Here is a 16,114-nt window from a genome sequence, read left to right on the forward strand (position 1 = left end):
GTCCTCTTGTTGCTAAGATACACACAAAGTCAATGTGCACACGAGCATATTAGTTCTTGTGATATATTTACATTACCTCTATTAGCAGTAGTGCATGTTAGCAGATCTTTTCTTCTCGAAATGTTACCCTTTCCAGCTTCATGGTAAAGTTCATGTTTGTCTTGCTAGTCCCTAAACTTTGTAAGTTGCATTGTTTAAGTCTAATTAGTCCAGGCTTGCTGTCTTATTTTTATTTCCATGGCGTAATTAGCATCTTTTAGTGTCATTTTGTTAACATGCAGGACTTTCACGCTTACCCTTTCGGGGTTGTTGCCATTTAAAGTTGGTTCACTAGCTGTTATTTGCCTTAGTTAAACCATTTGATTTCTCTAACTTAGGCCGGTAAGAGGCTTATATACACACACATAGACTGTGAAATTAATTCACTTGTCCAAAGGCTACGCAACACATTCATAGTTTTCGTTGTTTTGACTGTACAGAGAAAGAGCTGGAGGTCTACCAGAGCATTGCTGACCTCACAGTGAAGGCAAAAGATCAGGCGGTGTTCAAGTGTGAGGTGTCGGATGAGAATGTGAGGGGTACTTGGTATAAGAATGGGGTAGAAGTCAAGCCGGATGCCAGAATAAATATCTCACACATTGGCAGGTGAGGTCAATTATATTATTCTAAAATGTCTTGCTAGGAGGCTCAACTTTTGACCCTTTCAGGATTCACAAACTGACCATTGACAATGTCAAACCTGAGGATGAAGCAGACTACACATTTGAACCCGATGGCTATGCTTTCAACCTCTCGGCAAAACTCAATTTCATGGGTACAACAGATGATTTTTACTTTAATAAAATCCTATTGTTGCGCTGTCTCATCCGTCTCCTAATAACTTTATCCTTCTTTTACAGAGGTGAAGATTGATTTTGTGCCACGTCAAGGTATGTACAGCAGCCACCCAAACATGCAAAAACTAAAGAGATGACTGTATTTGTCCTTTTATAAAGGGTCTACTCAAATACAGTGGTGCATCTACATACGAATTTAATTTATTCCAGGACCTGGTTTGTAAGTCAAAATGGCATATTTTCGAGCGGAATTTTCCCACAAGAATACATTGTAATTCGATTCATTCATTCCACAGCCCAAAAACCTATGCTAAATCCTTAATAAATACTGCTGGTACAATTACAAATAGCAATTACACATAGCAAAACAAATAAATTATAAATACAAATCGGAATGACAATGATAACAATAATGTAACGAAACTGGTTCTAATGTGGCGGTTGTGTTTTGCATGCTGTTACTGAATGTAACATGTGAATGAAGACAGCGTGAGAGAGGCACTTTCTCTTTTCATCTTATTGTTGGTATTGCCTATGGCGGACAGTAGCTGTGTTGTGTTGCACAAGTTCTGAAATAAAATATTAAAAATCTGACAAAGCTGGCGACTTCCTTGCTGATGTTACAATAATAAAAATTGTCACCCATAGACTTCATAATTGTTTGACGGATCACATTTGTTAGCCACTGCACAAAACCTTCAAGTAAGGGGCCGTCCTACGGTGCGCTTCAGTTAGTCGGTCGCAGTTATTCAACACATGCAGGGATCCAACGCCGGCTTTAGGTAGAAAAAGTACAAAAGCTTTATAGCATACAAACAGGAAGGATTGTCTCAGGAGAGATTTGTTCGAGGATTCATGGTAATTATTATATTTTTCGTACCATACATGCATTTTGAAACATTCTGAAAAAAAATCAATGGGCGAAATTAGCCGCTACAGCATGGGTGTCCAAACCTGTCCTCAAGGGCCGCTGGGGGTCCTGGTTTTTGTTCCTACCAATCAAGCACAGACAGTTTAACCAATGAAGTTTGTGCTAAAACAAGCAGCACCTGACTGCAATTAACTGATTACACTTGTGAGACACCAGATTGGTGAAAAGATGTCATCTTGTTGTGTAGGAATGAAATCCAGCACCCACTGTGGCCCTATGTGGAATAGTTTGGACACCACTGCGCTACAGCATTGGCATTATACTTCGCAATATTTATGTAAAATAAATGCTAACTGCACGTTTTTTTGCTCTTTTAACAAAGAATTGAGACTGTTTTACATCCATATCTATAAAAAATTCAGGAATTTAAATATTTATTCACAAGAATTTTCAACGGAAAAAGCTCTTTGTTTACATATGGCAGCCGCTAATTTGTTTGCTGACTGGCAGCATAGTCCGCAATATTTACATAAAATAACTGGTAACTGCATGGATTTCTGCTTGTAACCAAGAATCGAGACTGTTTTACGTCCATATCTATAAAGAATGCGTGATTTAAGCATTTATTCACAAGAATTTTCAATGGAAAAAGCTTTTTGTTTGTGAAATGACGGCCGCTAATCTGCTTCCCGGCTAGCATCATAGTTTGCAATATTTACGTAAAATAACTGCTAACTGCTGTTTCCACTCGGTCAGCTTTGCCGGAGATAGGCCCCCATGAATCGACCCCGCGCCCCGTGTCTCGTCAATACATTATTAAGTCTATGTGTCACCTTAACTCATAAAGACTGGCAAACAGAAATCGGAGGAGGACCGTAGAAATCGTAGACATATTCCGGCTGTATTGTCGAGTCAGTTCACTGAAGTGCACACCATGCTCGTATTTTTCTATCATTTCCATTTTAATATCAAAAAAGCAAGAGTCACCGTTTTTCTGTTTTCACCACCTCCACTAACCTTCTTGGGACCCATAAGAAAATCTGCTGTGCCATGAAATTGCAACATTGTTGTAAATCATTGTATTTCGTGCATGTCGTCATATCTCGAAACAAAGTCAAATTTTACGTCAGATGTCAAAAGGATCGTATGTCGATGCGATTGTAGGTCAAGGTACCACTGTATATTATGTGACAAAATTATGAGAAACGTTTCTTGTTAAGAAAAAGTGCCAGTCGACATTATCAACAAACTCAATTTCATTAATGAATTCCTTTCAACGAAGTTTTGAAGTGATATATTAGATAGTCTTAAATATGCAGGAGTTACTGTAAATAGGACGCTTTATTTATTTTCTTTATTTCAAATACTTCAGCAAAAATGAATTGCTAAAACAAAACAAAACAAGAAAGGGCCAAATAATTTTTTTTAAAAGGCGAGCACACTTTCACATGCTCAACAGGTGTAAAGTAAACTTATTTAGTCCTACCTGTTACCTCAAATTTATAGTAACCCAGATAATTGTATATCATATGTTAAGGTCCCTATTTTCTTGGACAGTGCTTCGACACAAAATGTGACACAAATGTATTTGTGGGTCAGAACTTTCCACATTTTGAGGAATATTTTTTCCTGGCCTACATTCTACAGAATTGTCCATTCCTTACATTGACTTACTGTCTGCTGTTGTGTGCATGTGTGTTCTTTGATTTTGTACGTAAGATCCTCCTAAGATTCACCTGGACTGTAGGGGCCACACAGCTGAGTCTACCATCGTGGTGGTGGCTGGCAATAAACTACGCTTGGACGTCCCTATCACTGGAGACCCTGCTCCCACTGTTGTTTGGACTAAAGGAGGAAAGGTAAACATAAGATAGACAGAAAATCATTAGATTCAAATACACTGTACAGAAAAAGTCTCATCTCAATTATTTTATCAATCAGTTTGTCTGGACCATAAAGTTTACATCTATCCCAAACGTGTTCTTCATCTTATGACACTTTGGAGAATTGGATTCATAGTTTGACTTGTCTGACCTTGCCCAGGTACAAAATAAGAGAAAAGAATACAGCATGGTGAAATGGGGTGCATTAGTCTGGTGTATGAGGAAAAGAGAGCCCTGACCTAAACCCTATTGAACATATATCTTTTAAAAACAAAAATCTCTCATTTGGAGAAAATGGGGCAAGGCTGTTGAATAAAAGCAGGGCAAAGGGACTCTAGGCCACTGAGAGCATTCAGAAGGGAATTTGAACTCCCCTTTTTAAGCATTCAAACTTCTAACAATAACAGCAGCTGTTCAATTTGTCTCCTCAACCTACGATTCAGTTTGAAGGGAGCAGTATCTTTTCTCATATTTACCATTTGACTGTTTGTATTACACTAACACACTTAATATAATCAATCAGGGAATAGTATATTTTCTCGTATTTACTGTTTTTATTACTCTAACGTACACAATATAAAATAAATAGCATTTATGTCATAGTTTATGGAAAATAAGCAGGAGATATTTGATATTATGAACAGTTGCACTTGGAATGATTAGAACTTGCAGCGCCAAGACAACGTGCAGATAAGGACGCCTTCTGACCACAGAAGCCCAACGCATACGTCATGCAGCTGACCAAGACTGATGCTGACTACCAGGTGATAGGCAAGACAACGAACCGGGCCGGCGGTAATCCAAAACCCCGGCCAGAAGGCCAAACTCCGCGCGTTCACCTTAGTCTTAACCCCTTTTACTGACTCCATTTTGAAAGCTGGAAAAGGGCTTTGAAACACAAGTTGACAATTTATTCAGGTCGGCAGCGATCAAACAGCAAGGCAAAACAGCGACAGACCCAGGCGAGAAGGAGACTCAGGGTCCCCATATCACAAGTCAAAAGGTTCCCGAGGAAAAAAATGACCATGATTGGTTAAACATTCAGTCTTTTTGAAGGCTCTTGCGGGGTGAGTTTGGCTCTTCTTCTGTTGCAGACTTGGGCGGTCAAGTTCGAGTGTCAGCGTTGCTGGGACATGGTTAATTCAATTGCTCCCAAAAACGTACAAATATCTTCGATTGTTAATTGTTTCAGTGTCCCAACGTATTTATATGTCTGTTAGGTGTATTTATTTTTGACAAGAGGCATCTCTAGGTTCTGTTGCACCTAAACTGCAATGCACAATGCTCAAAACTCATTTTAAAGCAATAAAACTGGCCACTGGAGGGCAGAAGCGCATTTTGTAAGAACTCATCTCGGGCCAAGAAAGGAAGTGATGAAAAATAGTCAGGAAACGGAAGTTGGAGGGATCTTGTGAAGACGCGTGAGAAAAATGTGGAGAACGACCGGAGAAAAAAAAGGCAAACAACACTGGAGGAGTGTTTTGAAAAGAAAACGAAACCATCGTCAAAGAAGGATTCAAAAAAATCTATCTTGATGAGACAGATGGTGACGGCCACAACAGCGTCAGGTTCCACACGCGTTCTGCGGAGCTCACGTTGCGTTACTCCTGAGCCCGAAGTTGAAACCAATGACGAAGATGATGAAGATGATGAAAAGAGTGAGACCGATCTTGATCCAGACTCATCAGATTACTGGGATTCACCTCATTCAACTGGGAGCAGCCGAGAGCCTTCCCCGTTGTTATGTGCGCAAATAGTTCAATAGTTTAGTTATGTGTAAATAAATTGTTACTTTGTGATCAAAAGCTCTATTTGTCTTGTTGAGTTATGTTATTTTGTAGAACGAAAACATTATTCAGATGTTTGGGATGTCACTGTGTTAAAAGTCAAAGTTATGTTTGAAATGTATGCTTTTACAAAAAGCTCAATTTCTCAATTTCTTTTTTCATCAGATATTGGAAAATTGCTCAAACTAAGCTATTTTCTAATGCTGATTTCTAAAGAATGGAAAAAGATATGAACTAACTTTTTTCTGCTGAAAGAAGAGAGTCTAATCTTTCTTTTGGTGGGTTCCATGTTTATATAGAAATACTGTAGAACAGAATTTTCTGTGGGCCTTGCAAAATCAGTTAAAAATCCAGTAAAAAGGCCGGGAGCGAAGGGCCTTGCTCTGGTGAAAATGGCTGGGAGTGAATGAGTTAATGACGCAGCTGAGGTTAGAGGTTGGGTGCGCCACACCATCTGAGAGGCGCCGAGCTATCAAAACTAGAGTTGTTTTTATTACCCGGTGTTGTGGTTGTACAGGACGTCCCGCCATTTGTTCTGGACTGTCCAGAAGACCTTTATTGCGGGATTTGGTGTTGCACACGTGGGCTTGTAGATGTCTTGCCTATCACCTGGTAAGCGACCTTATCTGCATGTTGTCTTAGTGCTGCAATTTCTAATCATTTCAAGTGCAACTGTTCATAATATCATATATATTTCTGCTTGTTTTCCTTAAACTATTATAATAAATGCTATTTATTTTATATTGGGTACGCTAGAGTTATACAAACAGCCAAACAGTAAATACGAGAAAATATACTATTCCCTTCAAGTTGTATGTTTTGTAGTATACCCTTAAAAAAAGAAAAGAAAAAAAAAATATTTAAACGAGGACCCTTCTCTACTCTTGCTGGCTTTCACTGTTTTGCTTTACTTATACGTAGGCTAGTTCTCTTAACCCTGACATAGAAGAGAAAGGAAAGCCAACAGCTTCTTGGAACATGAGCAGTGGGGTAAGTTTGCATGCTTTTTTTCTAATACTTAAGAGTCGGACTCAGAATCCTAGCATATGTGTTGGAGCTATGGCGTCTACATCATCAGGTTTAAGTTATGACCTTCACTGACAACATCTATGTATCTCATCAGTCCACAAGTAAATTGTATGTCTTTAGGTTCTGTTGGCCACTTTCACTATAGCTGACTTTTTCCTGGCTTGCTGTCCTTTCTGTAAGTACGGATTCAGGATGGGGGTTTAGGTCTTTACTTGAATTTACCGACCATATAGAAACTGCCACCTGTGCGTAACGTATACAGTGAAGAGTACCACCTGAGTCTCGCTTTACTCTCAAACTGATCATATTTCATCCAGAGAAGTCTGTTGATTTCATTGCATCTCCCCATCCTGTTTATTTCTATCCAATCCCTGTTTCTTTGCCCCATTGGGGCAATTCCAGTCTCAATACTGGTCAGTTTCGGTCCCAGAACATTTGTGCTTGACTATAAAATAATCAAATCGCTCTGCAATGCCTAGCAAGTCAATCCTGAGGAGGTAAGACAGAATGATGGGACTCTCACAGACCTACATTCAATTTTCTTTTATTTTAAAAGTAAAATAATATTAATAAGAATGATACACCTCCTTTCATGTTGCAGGTCATCACAGAGGGAGATGGGAGAGTCCATGTGGAAACCACCAAAGGCCATTGTATTTTCACGATAGAAGGGGCCGAGAGACAGGACGAAGGAATCTATTCTGTTGTGGTCCGTAACCCTGCTGGGGAAGACACAGCAGATATCAATGTAAAAGTTGTTGGTAAGAATAAGAGCAAGTTCAACATCTCAACTGTAGTCATATCACACATTTCATACAACCACGACCAAGTTGTGATTGTATTTGCCTTTGTCTTGTAGATGTTTAACTTTTTACTTATCGTTAGACGTTCCTGATCCTCCCCAAGCTCCCAGAATCCTCAGCGTGGGAGAAGATTCCTGTGTTGTGCAGTGGGATCCCCCCCTCTTTGATGGAGGACAACCAATTATTGGTACAGAAAGCAGAATTGAATACTCCAGTTATCCACTAATTCTGATTAGCTTGCTGCAAAAAATTGTAAAAGAGTAATCATCAGTTAAATCAAAATGGTTTTTATTTTTAATCAGGCTATGTGTTGGAGAGAAAGAAAAAGAAGAGTTATCGGTGGATGAGGTTAAACTTTGACCCGTACACCGAAACAACCTATGAAGCGAAGAGAATGATTGAAGGGGTGGAATATGAAATGCGCATCTATGCTGTCAACGGCATTGGCATGTCACGCCATAGTCCAGCCTCACAACCTTTTGTGCCTGTTGGTAAGTCAAAAACATTACATATTGATTTGTTAATGGTTGTGTGTTTGTATACATAATTTAACCTTTCAATCAGTTCATCAAGTGGTAAACTGAGTGCACGTGTGCCATCTGCATATGTATGATAGATGTTCCTTAAAGCACTTTACAGAATCTTATACATCGATTCACGCACACATTCATTTTCCCGGGAGTGGTGCTGGAACAATTTGGGCTTTTTGCCCATGGACATCAGTTGACAGTGGACACCCATAGCAAAGCTAAATTGAAGATGAGATCTTGTTCATGTCTCATTTACATCTCTGAAGAATGAATCAGCAATAATCGAGACCAGAGTGGTTTTCTCAGTTTTCTCAAATTTGTCTCATGAGAAGTAAGTCTCATAGTGAGCATTACATGAGAAGGTCTTGAGAATAGCTCTACTGGCATGATTTTTCAATAGTCTCACAGCTGTCTCAAGATCTCACCAAGAGACAACTATGAGTACTTGTGTCAATCTCAAATGCGTCTCAATTTTATCTCCTTACTTGGAGTCACGATCTCAGTAATGTCTCAGTAAAAGATATGGATAAGCAAAGATTTTATTTCTTCAACTTGCCTCAAAGCTGCCTCTTTTACTGATCTCGCGGAGCAACCTTATATTGTGCCAGTCAGAAATATTTCTCAATTTGATCTCCTTCCAGTCTGCAATTGCTCATTTTGGGTTTTCAAGATTCTTTCATTGTAAGAAAGAGTAGTGTCTGCTCTGACATGTCCAATCACATTTTAATTCATCTCATGCCAAAATCCGAGAAAATATTATAATTGGTCAAATAATTAAATAACATCTGGTTCATTTGGTTCATCTTGTTCAATGTAAAAATTAGAGATGTGACCGAAAATTCGGCGCCGAAAACTATCGGCCGCTACAAATGCATTATCGGTTTTTGGTTTCGAAGACCGAAGGTTTACCACAAAATAGTGTGAAGAACCTTAGTCCTTTTTTTGATGACGTAATCAAAACAGGCAACACGCTGGCTGACGATGTCTCGCTAAAACGACTGGCTCACAGGCAACGTGTCTGCGATTTGGAAGTTTTTTTTATATCAAAGAAATATATAAATTATTAAATTAACCAAAATATAATAAATTTTCTTCATTGGTGCTACACGCTGTTTCTGAAGTTGCTTTCCATTGATGTGCACTTCACATCGGGCACAGTGCTTCTGAGCCTGTGTGTGGCTCAGTGTTAGAGAAGTCTCCAACCCAGAGGATGTGAGTTCAACTCTCTGTCCCGTTGAATTCATTTAAGTATCCTTGAGCAAGACACTGAACCCCACCAGCAGGTGGATGAGGATAAAGTGTCAAATCGCTTTGAGTGCCCGAAAGGTGCCGTACAGGTATAACTCCATTTTCAATAATGAGAATTTCTCTTACTTCTCAAATCTGGTTTTCACTGGACGGTAAAGTTTCATAGGATGGGCATCCTTCAGTGAGTGTCTACTGATAGGATTTTTTTTCCCTTTAGACATCTCTGCATAACATAATGCTTATGATGATTCACTGAGATGCACTATTACTTAGTTAAATGTCTGTCTAACCAATGGCTCTACATACTGTACATATATATGGCGGAAAACACAGACAAGGCTGAAAAAGCAGTTTCTGCTCTTGCACTCCTCTTGAAAAGAAACTGCTGTATTTTAAGCCAAAAGAACTGTTGTGTTTGAACAATATGTCTATATGCTGCCATAGCAGATTCATGGCGAATTAAGCCCCCGAATTATTTTTAATTTGTCATTTTAGCTTCGAATCATTATTTGATGTCTAATATTTCGTTTAAAAAAACAACAACTTATTATTCACTCTCATATTTTAAACTTTTAAACAAATGACATCACAATGTAAAAAATGGTGTCTGTAAAAAAGTCATGGATATCTAACTCTAACTATCGCTTAATTGTATTTTTTTTGTTGTTGTTACTGTCGCATTTTCCCCGATATTTGAGATGATAAATAATCAATCTAAACAAAGAAAAATTGAAGAAAAAAAAAACGTTTAAAGGGGTAAATATATGAAAAAGAAAATCTCGACCACTTCTTGATGTCTACGATTTCTGCATCGCAACCTGTGTTATATTACCATGTTTCACCCATAAAATCCCCCCAAAATCCAGCTGTGGCCAATCACAGCTGTGTCTCGACACTCGGTGGTACATGCTACATAGAATTTTTGGATCGAAACAAGGTAAGTACGCCATAATAGCTCGTTAAAGTCATGGCGTCTGTAATTCTGATCTCGCGTGCTCTCACCTCCAGATGGGGTTTTGCTGTTTATTTATTGATTTATTTTTTTTAAATGCCCTCCTGTTTAAAATGTTTCTTCTCCCAGAAAATTGAGATTTTAAGCTTTCCAATGATGTATCACACATGCATATCGGACAATTTTGAAATTTGGCCAAATTGGGGGTCTCAGAGCAGAACTTCAAGTCACCTGAGTGTTTTCCCCCATACAAAATATTCCTTGAACCGTCTACCAAATGTAAAGTGGATCATCAAAGGAAACGTTTTTCCTCAGTTCAAGCTGGTATTCAGGAGAATACCGTAGCAAATAAGAAATGAAAAAATATGGGTAATGGGACTAGCTGACCTTCATATTATGGTGCCGAAGCGAGCGATTATGGTAGAACCTTGAAGAAAGAGGTGAGAAGTTAATCCTTGCCCTGGCTTCCAGTATGGGGATTGGTAAAGGACTCTCTCACCCAAATGTTTGTGTCTATGGTTGTGAATTTCAGTATGTCAGCCGTGCAACTGGCAAGGTTGCAACATATCAAATTGCTGACTGGATCTTTTTTTGCTTAGGTGCTGAACAGGATGGTAAATGATACAGTAGCTGTTTAAGGGGTCATAGATCATTTTAAAACACTGCTCGCTGGCAGCAGACAACTTAATAGGTTCAGCTCTCAAATCATCAATTTCCTCTAATAGGATCACTGTAATAATTTAACTGAACCCTTCAAGTTGGCCTGTGTGCCTCTTTCAGCCCCGACAAGCGAGCCCATCGGACTGTGCGTGGATGACATCAGTGACACTTCCATCACACTCAAGTGGCGAGCCCCTGAAAGAATCGGCTCAGCTGACCTGGAGGGTTATGGGGTTGAATATTGCAAGGAAGGCAGTAAGTGCTTGAGGCAAACTGTAACATGCTTTTAATTAGTATTATTTATTTAGTTATTTTTATGAGGGGGAAAAATATGATGTTTTCCATTTGCTCTTCCTACCCCCAAAATTGTGACACTTTATTATTTATTTTGAGAAAGTCACAGCTGTTTATTTTGTATGTTTCCTAAACACAGCGGATGAGTGGATACCAGCCATTCAGGGTCTGACTGAAAGGACGTCACTGACAATCAGGGAGCTCACCACAGGAGACAAGCTGCAGTTTCGTGTGCGGGCATACAATATGGCCGGCCCGAGTGCAGCAGCAACCCTGATTCAACCCGTTACTATCAGAGAAATTATGCGTGAGTGATATAATGTTTGGGTTCCATTCATGATTTGTGATCACTGTCTATGTTTTTTTTCTTGACTTAGAACGACCTAAAATTTGGCTTCCACGAAATCTCCGTCAGACTCTGATTAAGAAAGTTGGGGACACTGTCAACCTTATGATTCCATTCCAGGTGTAGTAAACTGGATTCTGGCATAAATTACTTTCTGCTACGTAGATTAAATTAAAAGCAGTACATCAATAAATGGATGTGGCAATTCTCACTTACATATGATGCTAGTGCAAGTTATCGTGAATGTTTTTTTTTTCTCAATACCTAGGGAAAACCCAGGCCTAAAGTTACGTGGAGTAAAGATGGGCAGCCACTTAACTCATCGTTCGTCAGCGTGAGAAATAGCGACACAGATACGATCCTGTTCATCCGCAAGTCAGAAAGGCAACACTCAGGGCAGTATGATCTCCAAGTAGAGATTGAGAATGTGGAAGACAAGGCCAAAGTTACGCTGCAGATTGTTGGTGAGCAGGACCAGAAGGAAATATCTTTGGAAGACTGCTGTTCTAAATTTTTAGATCACCATTAGCTTGTTGATTTAGCAGTATTAAAGTATTGTGCCAAGGGAACACTGACCATCATTACTGCAAAATGTGTTATTTTTGCATAACTAGGGTGACCATATTTTGATTTGCAAAAAAGAACACTCGGCCCGGCCTTGAAATACTTGAATTTTACTGAAAGTTCACTCAAAGATGCCTATATCACTTTAATATATATTTAAGGTGTGCCTCCTCCGTCTGGATAGAAACATTCAGTTTTATTAAAAAAAAGTAAAAAATTAAATAATGATTAAAACAAATAATAATCTAATGCAGACCCATGGAAATGTAGTACAGTCAATACACACACCGTAGGCTATGTGCTAACTAAACATTTTTATAAACTACTATCACGACAATTGTCGTTGACAAATTGTTATTTCCCACTCAATTGTTATTCTCATTCAATGTTCTAGATTGCACGCAAACAATAACCAAAGTAAACTGACAAACTATTCAACCAGCATGTTTCCAAACGCAGCAGTTCAAAACTACACTTCCTATAATACCTAGCGTGGCTGAACTCACTGATAGCTACCCAATTAGCGAGTAGCGGGAGCCGAGGGAAAATCAAACTTTGCTATAAAAGTTTACAATGATCTGTGGCGCAACAATGCGACACCAAACGGGATTTTACAGATCAAGCCAGTACAAAGCTTCGACAGGAGTTAACTGTTGCCATTATATATGTATTTATCGTAAAAAAAATTAACAACTGGCAGCAGTACCTAGAATTCTATGCATCTCTGTGTACACATATAACCCATTATACAACAGAAGACACATGATCGACATTAACAGGACATATACTTACAGAAAGGTACTACTCCTTATTGTAGTCTGTAGCATCCTAATTTCTTGCCAAACTCTCAACCCAGTAGATGGCGGTAATGCCCCATGATACAAGGGGTAAACTGTCAACAAAAACAAGAAGAAAAACTACTCCTTCCATCCCTACTAGTAGGAGCCACGTCAACGCAGACAGGTGCTGCCCTCCCAGCAGCCAGAGGGATTCTCTTAAAATTGGTCCCGTGAAAAATTAAAAAAACGCACATTTTCATGAATTTATAAAACCAGGGGTGGGCGCTACGGGTAGTATGTAAAACGAGGACTTGTTCGGGCAAAATAAGATGTTTGGTCACCCTAGCATAACAGTACTAAGTGGTACCTCTAGTAGATACGAATTTAATTAATTCCAGGCTCATATTATTCTGTCATTTATTTCTTAATTTCAATGGTAAGCATCACAGTTTCCCTTTCTTCACCACCTGCACTAACCGTCTTGGGACTCATGTTGATTTCTCTCACAAGAAAATCCGCCGTGCGTCCGTCTTGGCGGAAAACAATGAAATAGCGACACTATCATGAATTGTCGTATTGTCTCGACATATGACGAGTCAAATTTTACGTCGGATGTCGAAAGGATCATATGTGTTAGCGATCGTATGTCGAGGTACCACTGTACAAGTATTTGCCTTCTGATCATGTCAAAATAAGTATTGAGAAATGGTTAAAAACTGAAAAGCTTGCCAGTCTACTTCAAAGAGTATGTTTTTGTTTCTTTCTTTTTTTTTCATTTTTTTAAACATTTCTTACATTTTATTGTAGATGTCCCAGGGCCACCTGAGGCGCTAAAAGCTCTGGATGTCTGGGGGTTCAATGTAGCCCTCGAATGGAAGCCCCCAAGAGATGATGGAAATTCCGAAATCACTGGCTATTGTATTCAGAAGGCTGACAAAAAGACAATGGTTAGTGATGTGTGATGTTGAGCCAAGAACATCACTAAAGATGAGGCTGAAACACTTACTTAGATCTTGAAATTTCTAGTCCAGGGGTCAGCAACCTTCAACACTTATGGAGCCATTTCAAACATGGTTTCCACAGTTAAGACAACACTGGGAGACGCATACACTTTTTGACATCTGAAATGAATGTCCTAGCGCCTATACAAGTGGTGGGGAACCTTTTTGACCGAGTGAGTCGAAACAACCCACAATTTATCTTCTTTTTAGGAAGCAGGTTAAATCATATAACCTTTTATCACAACACTCACGCACATTATGAATTCACCAGTAATGTACAGTGACGGTTTCACGTGGAAGTTGCACCCACAAGTCTTTCAAACTAACTTGCGGTGGAGGCTGTGTAGCGTAGCTAGAGTCACTGCCTTTCTCTTTCCCTGCTTTTCGGTGCCATTAATATGAGTGGCTGTACATAGTTGGTGAATTCATGACCTGTGTGATTGTTCTGTTAATAAAGATATATAATAGGGTGACCATATTTTGATTTCTAGAAAAGAGGACACTCAGCCCGGCCTCATTCAATGATGCCTATATCACTTTGATATATTTAAAGTGTGCCCCCTCACTCTGGATGGAAAAATGCAGTTTGAAAAAAAATAATGACTTTAAAAATATATATATATATATATATATATATATATATACATATATATATATATATACATATATATATATACATATATATATATATATATATATATATACAGTGCCTTGCAAAAGTATTCGGCCCCCTTGAATCTTGCAACCTTTCGCCACATTTCAGGCTTCAAACATAAAGATATGAAATTTAATTTTTTGTCAAGAATCAACAACAAGTGGGACACAATCGTGAAGTGGAACAACATTTATTGGATCATTTAAACTTTTTTAACAAATAAAAAACTGAAAAGTGGGGCGTGCAATATTATTCGGCCCCTTTACTTTCAGTGCAGCAAACTCACTCCAGAAGTTCAGTGAGGATCTCTGAATGATCCAATGTTGTCCTAAATGACCGATGATGATAAATAGAATCCACCTGTGTGTAATCAAGTCTCCGTATAAATGCACCTGCTCTGTGATAGTCTCAGGGTTCTGTTTAAAGTGCAGAGAGCATTATGAAAACCAAGGAACACACCAGGCAGGTCCGAGATACTGTTGTAGAGAAGTTTAAAGCCGGATTTGGATACAAAAAGATTTCCCAAGCTTTAAACATCTCAAGGAGCACTGAGCAAGCCATCATATTGAAATGGAAGGAGCATCAGACCACTGCAAATCTACCAAGACCCGGCCGTCCTTCCAAACTTTCTTCTCAAACAAGGAGAAAACTGATCAGAGATGCAGCCAAGAGGCCCATGATCACTCTGGATGAACTGCAGAGATCTACAGCTGAGGTGGGAGAGTCTGTCCATAGGACAACAATCAGTCGTACACTGCACAAATCTGGCCTTTATGGAAGAGTGGCAAGAAGAAAGCCATTTCTCAAAGATATCCATAAAAAGTCTCGTTTAAAGTTTGCCACAAGCCACCTGGGAGACACACCAAACATGTGGAAGAAGGTGCTCTGGTCCAAAATTGAAACCAAAATTGAACTTTTTGGCCACAATGCAAAACGATATGTTTGGCGTAAAAGCAACACAGCTCATCACCCTGAACACACCATCCCCACTGTCAAACATGGTGGTGGCAGCATCATGGTTTGGGCCTGCTTTTCTTCAGCAGGGACAGGGAAGATGGTTAAAATTGACGGGAAGATGGATGCAGCCAAATACAGGAACATTCTGGAAAAAAAACTGTTGGTATCTGCACAAGACCTGAGACTGGGACGGAGATTTATCTTCCAACAGGACAATGATCCAAAACATAAAGCCAAATCTACAATGGAATGGTTCAAAAATAAACGTATCCAGGTGTTAGAATGGCCAAGTCAAAGTCCAGACCTGAATCCAATCGAGAATTTGTGGAAAGAGCTGAAGACTGCTGTTCACAAACACTCTCCATCCAACCTCACTGAGCTCGAGCTGTTTTGCAAGGAAGAATGGGCAAGAATGTCAGTCTCCCGATGTGCAAAACTGATAGAAACATACCCCAAGCGACTTGCAGCTGTAATTGGAGCAAAAGGTGGCGCTACAAAGTATTAACACAAGGGGGCCGAATAATATTGCACGCCCCACTTTTCAGTTTTTTATTTGTTAAAAAAGTTTAAATTATCCATTAAATTTTGTTCCACTTCACGATTGTGTCCCACTTGTTGTTGATTCTTGACAAAAATTAAAATGTTATATCTTTATGTTTGAAGCCTGAAATGTGGCGAAAGGTTGCAAGGTTCAAGGGGGCCGAATACTTTTGCAAGGCACTGTATAATGCAGACCCATAGAAATGTAGTCCAGTCAATACACATACACACAGTAGGCTATGTGCCAACTAAACATTTTTATAAATTACTATCACGACAATTGTCCTTGACAAATTATTATTCCCATTCAATTGATGTTCTCATTCAATGTTCTAGATTGCACACAAACAAAAAAGAAATAAACTGACAAACTATTCAA

The 16,114-nt window shown here is 39.1% G+C and overlaps 1 protein-coding gene across 1 annotated transcript in view; it reads left to right on the forward strand.

Moving 5' to 3' along the window:
* mybpc3 (myosin binding protein C3) overlaps window positions 1–16,114 on the forward strand; it is a 48,836-nt gene that overhangs the window by 25,672 nt on the left and 7,050 nt on the right. Inside the window, exons 16-27 of the mRNA XM_057835682.1 lie at window positions 480–645; window positions 708–814; window positions 900–929; window positions 3,427–3,566; window positions 7,008–7,167; window positions 7,292–7,396; window positions 7,512–7,700; window positions 10,720–10,854; window positions 11,033–11,200; window positions 11,271–11,359; window positions 11,508–11,703; window positions 13,390–13,529. Of these exons, the coding sequence (XP_057691665.1) occupies window positions 480–645; window positions 708–814; window positions 900–929; window positions 3,427–3,566; window positions 7,008–7,167; window positions 7,292–7,396; window positions 7,512–7,700; window positions 10,720–10,854; window positions 11,033–11,200; window positions 11,271–11,359; window positions 11,508–11,703; window positions 13,390–13,529 (1,625 nt within the window). The remainder of the gene's footprint in view (window positions 1–479; window positions 646–707; window positions 815–899; window positions 930–3,426; window positions 3,567–7,007; window positions 7,168–7,291; window positions 7,397–7,511; window positions 7,701–10,719; window positions 10,855–11,032; window positions 11,201–11,270; window positions 11,360–11,507; window positions 11,704–13,389; window positions 13,530–16,114) is intronic.

This window comes from Corythoichthys intestinalis, chromosome 1 (genome assembly GCF_030265065.1).
Source record: "Corythoichthys intestinalis isolate RoL2023-P3 chromosome 1, ASM3026506v1, whole genome shotgun sequence".
Classification (NCBI taxonomy): domain Eukaryota; kingdom Metazoa; phylum Chordata; class Actinopteri; order Syngnathiformes; family Syngnathidae; genus Corythoichthys; species Corythoichthys intestinalis.